At 41.1% G+C, this 14401-nt stretch overlaps 1 protein-coding gene across 2 annotated transcripts in view; it reads right to left on the reverse strand.

Annotated features, from left to right (window-relative positions):
- The window catches only part of LOC114658970 (phospholipid phosphatase-related protein type 5-like), a 403832-nt gene that overhangs the window by 340756 nt on the left and 48675 nt on the right, over positions 1-14401 (reverse strand). For both annotated transcript variants that reach the window (XM_051933202.1, XM_051933203.1), the window contains exon 2: positions 5709-5789. In XM_051933202.1, the coding sequence (XP_051789162.1) occupies positions 5709-5771 (63 nt within the window). In that variant the 5' untranslated portion in view covers positions 5772-5789. The remainder of the gene's footprint in view (positions 1-5708; positions 5790-14401) is intronic.

Genomic DNA, 14401 nt, shown 5'->3' on the forward strand with positions numbered 1-14401 from the left:
TCTCTGACATTTTTATAATATGCATACAATTTTCCATGTGGCCTTACGACTGCATTACTGTAACTCTAGTGCCGAAAACCCTTATTCACCACTTCTGTTACACTATCTGGTTGTGGGGAATAAAAATCACCCATAATTACTGGAAGGTTATTTACTTTTCACAAAAGAATACAAATTGAGAGCATTCAAATCATGTCATGTGCTTTGTTTTCATAAAGCAGCCCCCTTGGGCAGTAAAAAGCTTAGGGGTAACTGTTGACTGTAATCTGAATTTTAAATCGCATATTAATCAGATCACTAGGACAGCATTTTTTCACTTAAGAAACATAGCAAAAGTTAGACCTCTTATATCACTGAAAGATGCTGAGAAACTAGTTCACGCGTTTGTTTTCAGTCGGCTAGATTACTGTAACGCACTCCTCTCAGGACTACCCAAAAAAGACATAAATCGTTTGCAACTAGTGCAGAATGCAGCTGCTAGAATCCTAACCAGGAAAAGAAAATCCGAGCACATTTCTCCAGTTTTGATGTCACTACACTGGTTACCTGTGTCATTCAGGATTGACTTTAAAATTCTGCTTATGGTTTATAAAGCCTTAAATAATCTCGCCCCATCTTATATATCGGAATGTCTGACACCTTATATTCCAAATCATAACCTCAGATCCTCAAATGAGTGTCTCCTTAGAATTCCAAGAGCAAAACTTAAAAGAAGTGGTGAGGTGGCCTTCTGCTGTTATGCACCTAAAATCTGCCAATAGGAATTCGCCAGGCTAATACAGTGGAGCACTTTAAAAAACTGCTGAAAACACGTTATTTTAACATGGCCTTCTCATAACTTCACTGTAATTTAATCCTGATACTCTCTATATCCAATTCATTATAATAACTATTCATGGTGGCTCTAAATTCTGTACTAACCCCTACTCTCTCTTCTGTTTCCTTTTCCGGTGTCCATCTACTCAAAGCACCATGATGTTCCAACAGTGATGGATTAAAAGCCAGAAGTCTGCATGACCATCATCATCAAGTCCTTCCATGAGAACCCTAAATACAAAGAGGACTGATCATTTATGTTAGGTAGAATGCCCAGAGGGGACTGGGCGGTCTCGTGGCCTGGAACCCCTGTAGATTTTATTTCTTTCTCCAGCCGTCTGGAGTTTTTTTTTTTTGTTTTTTTCTGTCCCCCCTGGCCATCGGACCTTACTCTTTTTCTATGTTAACTAATGTTGTCTTATTTTAGTTTCTTATTTTGTCTTTTTTTGTCTTCATTATGTAATGCACTTTGAGCTACTTTTTTGTATGAAAATGTGCTATATAAATAAATGTTGTTGTTGTTGTTGTAAACTACTCCTAAGACTGACTTTTGAACTTCTACTGATATTTTTTCTAACTCCCTTTTGACATTTTAATATTTTTTACACTTTTGCTAACATTTACTCTTAAGTTCTCTAGTTATCTTTGGTTATTTGTCTTGGAGGCATCATACAGCTGTCTTTTCTTCTGTAAATTCTTACTTACCTCCTTAGTCATCCACTAAGTAGTTCTTTTACATTTCCATTTGCTTCTAAAAGACTGGATGAACAGGTCCTGCGTTTTATGAAATTTACTCTACCTTTATAGAAAATTGTTTCTGAACCATCTAACCACCTAGATGTTGTTCTCAGTTCCTCTCTTTAAGACTTTGATGAATTTCCTCAAAATGTACATTGCAACTTTTGCTTTTTGAGCAAGTATAAACAGATCGGGCAAATTAAGCAAAAAAAAAATCATGGAGCAGAGCTTTATACACACAAGATAACTTCGTGAAGAACGTATTAACAGCAGAGTAGGTTAAATTAATTCATCAATTTCTTTGTGCTGATCCCAAAGTATTCAAATTATTAAAAGTGTTGCCCTCACTTATATATAAATGGTATCTTTCTATCACCTGACCAACTTAATACCAGAGATTCTGGGCTCAATATTTCAATGGTAGTGCTGCTGCCTCGCAGTTAGGAGACCCGAGTTCGCTTCCCGGGTCCTCCCTGCGTGGAGTTTGCATGTTCTCCCCATGTCTGCGTGGGTTTCCTCCGGGCGCTCCGGTTTCCTCCCACGGTCCAAAGACATGCAGGTTAGGTGGATTGGCGATTCTAAATTGGCCCTAGTGTGTGCTTGGTGTGTGGGTGTGTTTGTGTGTGTCCTGCAGTGGGTTGGCACTCTGCCCGGGATTGGTTCCTGCCTTGTGCCCTGTGTTGGTTGGGATTGGCTCCAGCAGACCCCCGTGACCCAGTGTTCGGATTCAGTGGGTTGGAAAATGGATGGATGGATGGATAATAACTGAGAGATGAAGACTTAATGGTTAAGTAATCTAACAGTCTCTCTTTGTTGATTTTTAAAAATCATGCAAACATACATGTAAATGAACCCCACAAAATTAGACATCTGTTACTCACATTCTTGATTGTAGAGAGTTCTGTGAACATTCAAGTTCACTTCACTCGGTTCTTAGGGTTTATTTCTCACATAACCAATAATCATCTAGTTTTTATCAGATCCTAACATTTGATAAATCTAATATCAGGTAACAAACAGTATGAAGCAAATTTGGCTATATATAAGCACAACGTAATATATGTATAACAAATCAAAACAATAAATATACTGTTCTTATGTGTGACTTACATAAACTAGCTGCTTACTTCAAAAACCACACAAATGAACTCCTTTGTCACATTCCTGATCCTTCTTCAATTTTCTGACAGATATGCCTTTGCCTCTTTTTCAGGCCCAATTCCAAGTCCTCTTGGCTGTGGATCTGGAGGGTTTTTTATCTCTGAGTATTCACCTAGCCAACCAGAAAGTGATTCCAGGTCATCCCTGACCCCTCAAAAGGCATGCTGTTTTTTCCTTAAAGAGTCAAATGTGTGACGAGAGCTCAACTGTATGCTCCTGTGCTTCCTAAGTTGCTGGCAGAGCCGGACTGACGTTTACCATCAGCGGGAGCTTTCCCAGTGGCCTGCTGTCTATCCTGGCCTAGCATTCAAAGCAACCAGTGAAATAAATTAATGGTGAAGTTATATAATGTTATTATACTGGAAAATGAGCAGGCATTATTGCTCTGTAGTGGGCACAAATCCTTTCGAGTTTAACGTTGGCGGGATTCTTTTCTGGTTTTTGGTTGGATGGTTTCTTGTTTTTGTTCAAGTCAGGTTTTGACTTTGCATGCGTCTCGCTCTCTGACAGTTAAACAGGAGTGCTATGATGAGAGGTACGTACGTATGGTGCTTTTGTGATTAAAGTTGTATATGAAGATTGTTTAAAAGTTTATAATATACTTTGAATTATATTTGGATATTGTATGGGTTTTGGTATTTGTTACTGTGTATTTATTTTGTTTTATTTCTGTTTCAAATTTTAATGAAGTGTACTGTATGGGTCAGCTTTTTAACATTTTTTTTTCCTTTTTCCCTCAGAGTGACTGCATAGGCTACACTAAATGCTTTATTTTGTTTATTAATAAAATACATATGTGATCGGAATGATTGTGTTTTTAAATGTACATCTTGTTCTTTATTTCATGATAATTTTGTTAATGAACGGGTCTTGTTTTTACTTTATTTTAATATTTTTAAAGTGTGTCTCTTGCGCTCTAACAGTTAAACCTTAGCACTATAATGAGAGAGTGACTGAATAGGCAACACAAAATGTTTCATAGTTTTTTGTTTACTAAGTTCTTTCCTTAAAATATGCTTGACAGAGTCTTCTGTTTATTGAAGAAATTCAAAGTGGTCTTTTTTGACCAACACTTCAAACTTTGTGGAAGAGTATTCAGCATTACCGTCCAGACCCAGCGGCTATGTAGATTCCAGACTCACAGTTGAAATTGCAAACATAATCTATGCACTGTGGATTCCACTGACAACTCCTTTCTATGGTTCAGTGCTTTTTGCACATTTGTTTTGATAAAAAAATTATAGAACTACTTGGTTTATTTAATGTTTACATTTATGAAGTGTTGTTCCACACTTTATCAAAGGTTGTCTTGCGACTAATATTTAAGAGTGAAATGTATGTGTAAAAGCTCAATCTACTGTCTCCTCATTCATAAAAAATTCCAATACAAAATAGTGTTTGTTGGTTTTTTGAGTTTGTGCCTGTACAAGAAAACTGATGTATATTGTGTTGCCTAGGTTAGACTTGGAATTCTCGGCTTGAGTAAGCTTCCCAGTCTGGCCTTAGTTGCCGGGTATACTACTTGTAGACCTACAGTCCTTCTCTGGCAGCCTTTAGCTCCTTTAACATCACTTCAGGGCAGCTCAGCAAAACCTCATCTTTGGCATACTACCAGGAACCTCCCTGATGGGATGCAATATGTCTGGGGCTAAATAAATCCATGCACTAATTTATAATACACTGATATATACCAATGAATACATTACATACACTGAGTTTTTAAAACCACAGTGTTATGGGTTTGCTTTGTTTCTTCTTTTTTTGCAGGATAGGAACACTGTAAGTAACTTACTCAGTGACCCACAGATCGACTGAACTGACACCTCAATGTTACAATTCAACATCTTGGCCACAAGGGCAAAAGCTACACGCAATAATCAACCATTGTTAAAAGACAATCATCAGAAAGACCTAATTTGGGTTATACAGTACACACAAAAAACTAATTTCAACTAATAAATTATTTTTAAAAATGTTTCCCTTATTTATTATTTGTGTTTGCTGAAACACATTAATTTTTGATTAATACTCATAAGAAAAAAATACACTGCATTTACTCTGAAACTTAATCATTAAACTTAAACATTCATTGCATCCGGCGCCGCCGTGAGTGGCAGCCTTTTCAGCAGCTCCGTGTATGACTGTATATGTATGTGTACTTTTCTACTTTTACTTTTCTATTTTTATTTATTGATCACTCCTACCACTTTATTTTATGTGGATTCCTTCCCTGGACACACTTACTTTTACAACGTGGGCATGGATTTTAACACGCCGAGACTCGCCTATTCAAGTACTCAACTTCGGGCGCTGAGAACAAATGCCAGTGCCGGTGTGGTTCCATATTTACCCGACGAGGTAAGAAGGCGATATCGTGGCAGCAGAGCCGGCACTTTTTTTACTATTTTTGTGAATTTCCCATTGGGATTAATAAAGTATCTATCTATCTATCTATCTATCTATCTATCTATCTATCTATCTATCTATCTATCTATCTATCTATCTAATCAAATATTTAGCTTTGGGCTATTTTTTTCTCTGTTGTCTTTCTTTTCTCCCTTTTGTTTTATATTCTGATTTCTCTTTTATATAAATATTTAAGGATTTCTGTTTTAGCTATAATGTACTTTGCTCATAGCTACTAAACATTAGCTATGTTCAGTATTGCCATGCTGAAAGGCTGGGCTGCAGCATTTATTGTAAATGACAAAAGACATACCATTAAAACAATCACTGTGGCTTGAAATAAAACTAAGGGGTAACAAAGTCAGAGTTTTGTGTTGTTTTTAATTCCCCATTAAAAATGTTTACACTACATTTACTATCAGTATTGACATCTGTACATTCAATCATAGAATGAATGCAATGGGTAAGCAGTTTAATAACAGTCTTTTTAAATGCATAGTTTTTAAGTAATTTCTATTTTTTCTGAAAATTACTGTGTTCATCGTGAATGTTAAACATTAATTTATCATCTTTTATATTTTACATACCTCAACAAAAACAAAACAGTGGATAATTGTGTAACTCCTATGTAGCTGTTTCTCTGGTGGCATTTTATCTTCTCTTGTTTCCTACAAGACAAAAAAAATACTTCATCACTTTATAATAAATGCATGTTATTAAATTAAAACAAAGGTCCTTATATTTTCTGATTAAATTGTTTTTTTCTGCTAAAACAGCACCCACTGTCTCACACTTGATTATAAAGCAAAGCGGTCTGCTAAAGCTATGGAAGCTCTTGTGGTATAACAATAGAACTGGTCAAATGTGATTTCTTTGTACAAACAGTTTATTTCCTCTTAATGAATTCTCATATTTCACATAGCAATCCATTCATTTACTAAACTGATGTTTCCTTGTCTGATAGCCTATATCTCAGAATCACTTTGAATTTCTCAGAATGAGCCTTTATGCGGTGGCAAAACAAATTCAAAAAAATAAAATAAAATCTGTACAAGAGTAGAGCATAATTTTTCTGCACATTATTTCAGAGAGCATAATAATAATAATAATACTGCGGTGGGTTGGCACCCTGCCCGAGATTGGTTCCTGCCTTGTGCCCTGTGTTGGCTGGGATTGGCTCCAGCAGACCCCCGTGACCCTGTGTTCGGATTCAGCGGGTTGGAAAATGGATGGATGGGTGGATAATAATAATAATAATAATAATAATAATAATAATAATAATAATAATAATAATAATAGTGGCAATTAGGGTGAAAATAAGACATCTTAAAACAACACAGCAGTGGATGATTTCTGAATTTTACTCGAGAATTTATTAGTATTGATTTAAACTTTCCCTTTAACGCTTACACACCATGTTGCATAGATAAAGGATGAATGACAAACCGCTATGTTGGATAATACTATACTGAAATGTCTGCGCAATTAACATTTTAGACGTTACAAAAGAAAGTCAAGAATCACTGACGTTAATTAAGAAAATCCCATGTAACACCTGTTTCTTTTCCCCTAAACCTGTTTGTCGCACCTCCCGTCATTCCGTAACAGATGCGCTCTATAGTGTGCCCAGCCTATTAGCGTCAGATTACTTTTGTTCGCTAAAGAAATTAACTATGTGCCACTAGGCGGCAGATGGTACTCATCAAATCAGATGTTTAAACAGGCAATTGCGTCCAAAACCGCCAACCTACAAACATGATTAATTATGAATTAAAATGCAAACAGCGCTAAACACGATCCCAATTCGACTCGCGTATGTAATGTTGTTTAATGGGCGGTGTGTTTACTAAGAGACCGGCAGGTAAACGAAGCTGAAAGCAGCTGTGCCACAGATGTGCAGCCACAAGGTGGCAAACACTGCAAACTTATTAAAAGAACGGCAAATGTAGAAAGCCATTTTCCACAGTACATGTCGAAACGGTGACCCGTTTGGCCACAACTGACCTACTTAAACATTTCTCGACTCTGCCTAAAACATTGTCCTAACTTAACACCGACGTTAAGTGTACTGTGTCTCTTTTGTTATCGCCCTGCACCTAAAATGAAGATGGTACGTGCTTCTGTTGTGTGAAGAATTGGCAACAGGGTTCTGCCAATTTTATTTACGCATTTATAGAGTATGGTAAATTGACACATGGACATTTGTTTTACTAGATTTTTTGGCAAAGACTTCAACACAGACGTGCGACTGTATGCAAGCGAAAGAGACAGACGATAGATAGATAGATAGATAGATAGATAGATAGATAGATAGATAGATAGATAGATAGATAGATAGATAGATAGATAGATAGATAGATAGATAGATAGATAGATAGATAGTGCCCATTTAATGTCGATTATCAGTCAGTTTCTTCCCACATTCCCAAAAGAGGCAGACTGGGCTCAGGATTAAGTAGGTTTACAAAATGGTATGGTCATTACAAACCTGATTCACGGCGATAGGCCAAAAGAGTGTAACTGCAGACCGAAATACCCATGAGGTCAGTCATATAATGCCCCAGCATCACAAAACGCCCTCAGAGTCTGTCACGTAACACCCATCGCATTTGACTATGGTTAACATTAGGCGCACGTTACACTATGGTTGAAATTAGGGTTGTGGGAGGGCAGCCTAGCGCCCCCATGCTCCAGGGATAAGGCCCGGCCTCGCACGACCCTCAATAGGATTAACCGGTGGTTTAAGAATATGTTTTATGATAGACCGAATTGAAACAACTTGCTCCTCGTTGTTGTTCAATTACTCGGTGATGTTTCTGCTACACGAGAGTTGGAGATTATGTAGTAAGCAAGCAGACCTGGTATGGACTGGTGCTTTATCAAGGGTTAGTTCCTTTCATTCATCAGATGCTGAAGACGGTGCGTTTAGTACCATCTTATTTACATAAGCGCGGGATTGTAAAATAAAATAAGGAGCAACTGAATTAAAAATAAAAGTACACATTCGTTTACTTTATGCTTACGCATCAAACCACGTTGTCAAAATGTTCACCTACCGACCGTGTTAAACTTAAGCTGTTTAAACTGTGTGTTCGACGTAAAGCTGTTTTAATCTATATTGACAGACAAACACAACACGCTAGTATATTCTATACAGTTAATTACGTTGCCTTTCTCATTATTTTGTCGATTCCCGGAGAAGCAGAAGTATCAATAAACGGTGCAAATCTACGGGGAAAAAAAACAATGTTTTACCGAATATCCAATGACATTCAAAGCATTTGAGCAGTCATTAAACGTCACCGTCCTGCCTATTTTGATAGAGACCGATAAGGACTAGTCTGCTCTGTAATCTTCGTCCTCTTGTATTTTAATTTTTTCATAACCAAGCGGCTGATCTTACGTTCCAGGTCGCGGGGCTCATTTGAGAGTGCGACAATGGATACATTTCCAGCAGCACTGCCGAACTATGACATTTCCCCCCTTTAATTTTTTACAATTGTCCTGAAATACAATGCGAGATAAGTGCAGAATGCATTCGCCTCGAGCCGCTTCTCGTGGCTCTGATTTCACAGGCGCGCCCACGCAGTCTCGCGCTCCCCTCCACTTGCGATGCCCATCCTCTTTTCCGCCTTCCTCCTCCACACGCACAGATGTATTTTTCCTCTTCTATTTCTCCCCCAACCCCACTAAAATGTTCACTCCTCTATGGCACTCGCGTTTTGCCCTCCTTCGTGCTCACACACAATATTTTTTTTTCCGCACAACGTACTGCAGGCGGCTACCTCCCACTCATTCATTCACACACCAGCCAAATCCAATGTGGGCTCAGCCAGGCGACACTTTTTACAGCAATTTGTTAGGGGTTTAAAGAAGCCTTCAAATTAAAAATCATAACGCGTACAGTCGCTATATGATGGTGTGTGCAGTGATTGGTGTTGAATTTGCTTTTTTTACTTAAAGTCTTCAATATGAATGATGTGAATTGCGACACAACAGTATGGCTCAGTGATCAAAGAAGGCACACGTTTAACAACCGTTGCACACATTGCCAAGCCATTACAATTTACAGGGGTACTTACAAGTCCAGCACCAAGCTGCTGTCATTTCCAGGTAACCGGTTTCAAATCTCTGGCCAGTCGCAACAAATTCTCACTCTTTAGATCTGCCTAAGCAAAAAGCTGGTCCCATCCACATCAGTGCGGATACTGCAGACATTAAGGGGGCACAACACATCTCAGCTATAATCAAGATGGCTCACCAACAGTAATATTTCTTCAGTTGCCTGAAAATGGCCTGAATAGCAGATATTCACTAACATCTACAGGTGCACAGTGGAGCCAATACTCCCAGGTGGTATACACTCACTGAGTAAATTACTAGGAACAATATATGAATGCTGGATAGGGCATCCTTTTGTTCTAATAAGTGCCTGAGTGTTTCATGCCATGGATTCCTTAAGATGTTGGAAACATTCCTTTGAGATTCTGGTCCATGTTGACATGTTTGCATCACACAATGTTTGCAGATTTGTCCGTTGCACATTCAGGCTGTGAATCTCCCATTCTACCACATCCCAAAGGTGTTCTATTGGATTGAGACCCGGTGATTGTGAAGGCCACTGAAGAACACTGAACTCATTGTCACTAAACCAGTTTAAGATGACTTTTGCCTCGTGTGATGTGGTGCATTATTATGCTGGAAGCAGTCATTAGAAGATGGGTAACCTGTGGACAGGAAAGGATGCCCAAGGTCAGCAACATTACTCAAACAGGCTGTGACATTTAAGCGATGGCTGATTGGTATTAATGGGCCCAAAGTGTGCCTTACACCATTAGAACACCACCACCAGCCTGGACGCAACACAGGTTGGGTACAAGGATTCATGTTATTGGCATCACATTCTGACCTTACCATCCTTACCAGTCCTGAGCAGAAATCAAGATTCAACAGACCAGGCTATATAATAATATAGGAAAAATCCAGTCTTCAGCTGTCTAGTTTTGATGGGCTTATGCCCACTGCAGCCTCAGCTTTTCTGTTCTTGGTTGACAGGAGTAGAACTCGACATGGTCGTCTGCTGTTGTAACCCACTTATTGGCCATTCTCCTCTGATCTCTGTCATCAACATGGTGTTTCCATTTTCAAAACTGCTGTTCATTGGTTGTGTTTTTGTTTTTCACAACAGTCTCACAGTCTAGCGAACGCTAGAGACTGTTGTGTGTGAAAATCCTAGAAGATAAGCAGTTACAAAAAAACCTCAAACCAGACCATCTGGCACCAACAGTCATGCCACAGTCGAAATCAGTGAGATCAGACTTGTCCCCATTCTGATGCTTGATGTGAACATTAACTGTGGCACTGTGATGCTGCCACATGATTAGCTGACTAGATAATTGCTAGGATACTGTAAGCAGGAGTATAGGTGTTCCTAATAAGGATAGTAAAGCACTGTAAAGGGTTGTTAGAGTGGCAGAGAATATTTCTGGCACACATCTCCCTTCTATCCAGGAGATATACAGTATAAAAACACACTACTTGTAGAAACACAAAAAGGTATTATTAAAGACCTCAGTGATCCTGACTATCCTGCTGATCCTTCTTATTGAGTGTGGTTGTTTGCATAAGTGTGTCTTCCCCCTCATTCACCCAGAGCCAGATTAATCAGGATTTTTTCGATGGCCATATCCCAAAACCTGTTAGACTAGCAGGTTTATATCCCATTAAGCTTACTGTCTGAGGAGAGTTTCCCCATTCTTCCTATGTACAGTGGAACCTCGGTTCACGAACGTCTCGGTACACGTACAAATCGGTTTACGATCAAAAAGTTCACCAAACTTTTGCCTCGGTTCACGACCACACACTCGTTATACGAACAAGCCAGTTTCCCTTTCGGTCTGTACATGTTCAGTCTCTTCTTGTGCATTTCCTGTGCAGCGAGCAAGAGAGAGAGAGCGAGAGAGCGCCACACACACGAGAGAGACACACTCACACACACAGGCACGCGCGAGAGAGAGAGAGACACACACACACACAGGCAGCGCGAGAGAGAGAGAGAGAGAGACGCACACACACAGGCACCGCGAGAGAGACAGCTGAACGCATAAGGTAGGAAGGCAGTTAAAGAATGCACTGGGCTCGATTTTGTTTTCACTTCTGTTTACAGCGATCAGTTCGTAGCGTGCATTGTTGCAATGTTACTTTTCTTTGGTGGTTTATTAAATTACAGATTTTTTCAAATGTTCATTTTTTTCTCTGTGCTTAAAACTCATTAAAAAAAGTGTTTTTAGCCAAAGGTTGGTAGCGCTATAGCGCGAACTATTGCAGTGTTAGTTTTCTCTGTTGTTCAAAGTTTTCTCAGTGTTATTCAATGTTTTTACATTTAGTTTACTATTACGCTATGCATTCTATGGTTTAATTAACTATATTTGTGCTTAAAAAGTTAAAAAAAATATATATTTACATACAGTTCGTATGGTCTGGAACGGATTAATTGTATTTACATACAATCCTATGAGGGAAATTGCTTCGGTTCACGACCAAATCGGTTTACGACCAGAGTTTTGGAACAAATTATGGTCGTGAACCGAGGTTCCACTCTATATAAATTTTTATGTAGATATTCTGTCTGCTACTTGCCACAATTGTGTTTTGAGTTACCTGGAAACTCTATAAACTGATCCCAGTGACAGTGGGCTCTGTGATGGGCTGGTTCCCTGCATAGTGTTGGTTACTGCCTTGCCCCGGCTACAACTGCAGACCTGAACTGATCAGATTTTATAATGAATGTGAGCATTTAAGGTTAATTGACCACCATAATCTGGCCTTGTGTGTATAAATATGGGCCCTTTTCAAGGTTGTTTCCTGCCTTGTGGTAAACGTTGCAGAGATAGGCTCTGACTCCACATTACCCTATACTGCAAAAAATAAATGAATAGTTAACTATTGCTGTGAAAAGAAGAAAATGAAAGCTGAAGGTGGCAGGATTTTCCCTTTTTTGTCCCTGGCAGTCACAAGGCACTGAAATGCAAATGCACCCACACACAAAGACACACACATTTTTTACAATTTACACTCTGTTACCTCATGACAACCCAAGATTACTTGGTCCTTTACACATATCTAAAGGGTCCACAACAGTTTTGAAACACACTACAGTAATGTGGGGATCCTGTTAGCTGAACACTGATATCTTACTCTTGAACCGTGAAATATAAAATCAAATTAGATATGGAGAAGAGAATCAAAAGTAGGTGAAACACATTATACACAGTTTCTAAATAAGTACCATATACACACTCAGATGAAGTTTGTCAAAGATCAACAACATTTATTTATACAGCACATTTTCATACAAGTGATGTAGCTCAAAGTGCTTTACAAGATGAAGAAAGAAAAGTTTATAAAAAATACAAATATACAAATAAAAATAATATTAGGCAAGACTAAATAACAAAGACTTCCCATGGGCTCACCACCTATGGGAGGGGCCAAGGAGGTCGGGTGCAGTGTGAGTTGGGTGGTGGCCGAAGGCGGGGACCTTGGCGGTCCGATCCTCGGCTACAGAAACTGGCTCTTGGGACGTGGAATGTCACCTCTCTGAAGGGGAAGGAGCCTGAGCTAGTGCGCGAAGTTGAGAGGTTCCGGCTAGATATAGTCGGACTCACCTCGACGCACAGCTTGGACTCTGGAACCAATCTCCTTGAGAGGGGCTGGACTCTCTACCACTCTGGAGTTGCCCCCGGTGAGAGGCGCCGAGCAGGTGTGGGTATACTTATTGCCCCCCAACTTGGAGCCTGTACATTGGGGTTTACCCCGGTGGACGAGAGGGTAGCCTCCCTTCGCCTTCGGGTGGGGGGACGGGTCCTAACTGTTGTTTGTGCGTATGCACCGAACAGCAGTTCGGAGTACCCACCCTTTTTGGAGTCCCTGGAGGGGGTGCTAGAGGGCATACCTTCTGGGGACTCCCTCGTTCTGCTGGGAGACTTCAATGCTCACGTGGGCAATGACAGTGAGACCTGGAAGGGCATGATTGGGAGGAATGGCCCCCCTGATCTGAACCCGAGTGGTGTTTTGTTATTGGACTTCTGTGCTCATCACGGATTGTCCATAACGAACACCATGTTCAAGCATAGGGGTGTTCATATGTGCACTTGGCACCAGGACACCCTAGGCCTCAGTTCGATGATCGACTTTGTGGTCGTGTCGTCGGACTTGCGGCCACATGTCTTGGAGACTCGGGTGAAGAGAGGGGCGGAGCTGTCAACTGATCACCACCTGGTGGTGAGTTGGCTTCGATGGTGGGGGAGGATGCCGGTCAGGCGTGGTAGGCCCAAACGTGTTGTGAGGGTCTGCTGGGAACGTCTGGCAGAGCCCCCTGTCAGAAGTAGCTTCAACTCCCACCTCCGGCAGAACTTCGACCACATCCCGAGGGAGGTGGGGGACATTGAGTCTGAATGGGCCATGTTCCGTGCCTCTATTGTTGAGGCAGCTGACCGGAGCTGTGGCCGTAAGGTGGTCGGTGCCTGTCGTGGCGGCAATCCCCGAACCCGCTGGTGGACACCGGCGGTGAAGGATGCCGTCAAGCTGAAGAAGGAGTCCTACAGGACCCTTTTGTCCTCTGGGACCCCGGAGGCAGCTGATAGGTATCGGCAGGCCAAGCGGAATGCGGCTTTGGTGGTTGCTGAGGCAAAAACTCGGGCGTGGGAGGAGTTTGGGGAGGCCATGGAGAATGACTTTCGGACGGCTTCGAGGAGATTCTGGTCCACCATCCGGCGTCTCAGGAAGGGGAAGCAGTGCAGTGTCAACACTGTATATGGTGGGGATGGTGCGCTGCTGACCTCGACTCGGGATGTTGTGGGTCGGTGGGGGGAATACTTCGAAGACCTCCTCAATCCCATTAACATGCCTTCCAATGAGGAAGCAGAGCCTGGGGACTCAGAGGTGGGCTCCCCCATCTCTGGGACTGAGGTCACCGAGGTGGTCAAAAAACTCCTTGGTGGTAGGGCCCTGGGGGTGGATGAGATACGCCCGGAGTTCCTCAAGGCTCTGGATGTTGTAGGACTGTCTTGGCTGACACGCCTCTGCAACATCGCATGGACATCAGGGACAGTGCCTCTGGATTGGCAGACCGGGGTGGTGGTCCCCCTCTTTAAGAAGGGGGATCGGAGGGTGTGTTCCAACTACAGAGGGATCACACTCCTCAGCCTCCCTGGAAAAGTCTATTCAGGGGTCCTGGAGAGGAGGGTCCGTCGGATAGTCGAGCCTCGGATTCAGGAGG

This window comes from Erpetoichthys calabaricus, chromosome 10 (genome assembly GCF_900747795.2).
Source record: "Erpetoichthys calabaricus chromosome 10, fErpCal1.3, whole genome shotgun sequence".
In the NCBI taxonomy this organism is placed as follows: Eukaryota; Metazoa; Chordata; class Cladistia; order Polypteriformes; family Polypteridae; genus Erpetoichthys; species Erpetoichthys calabaricus.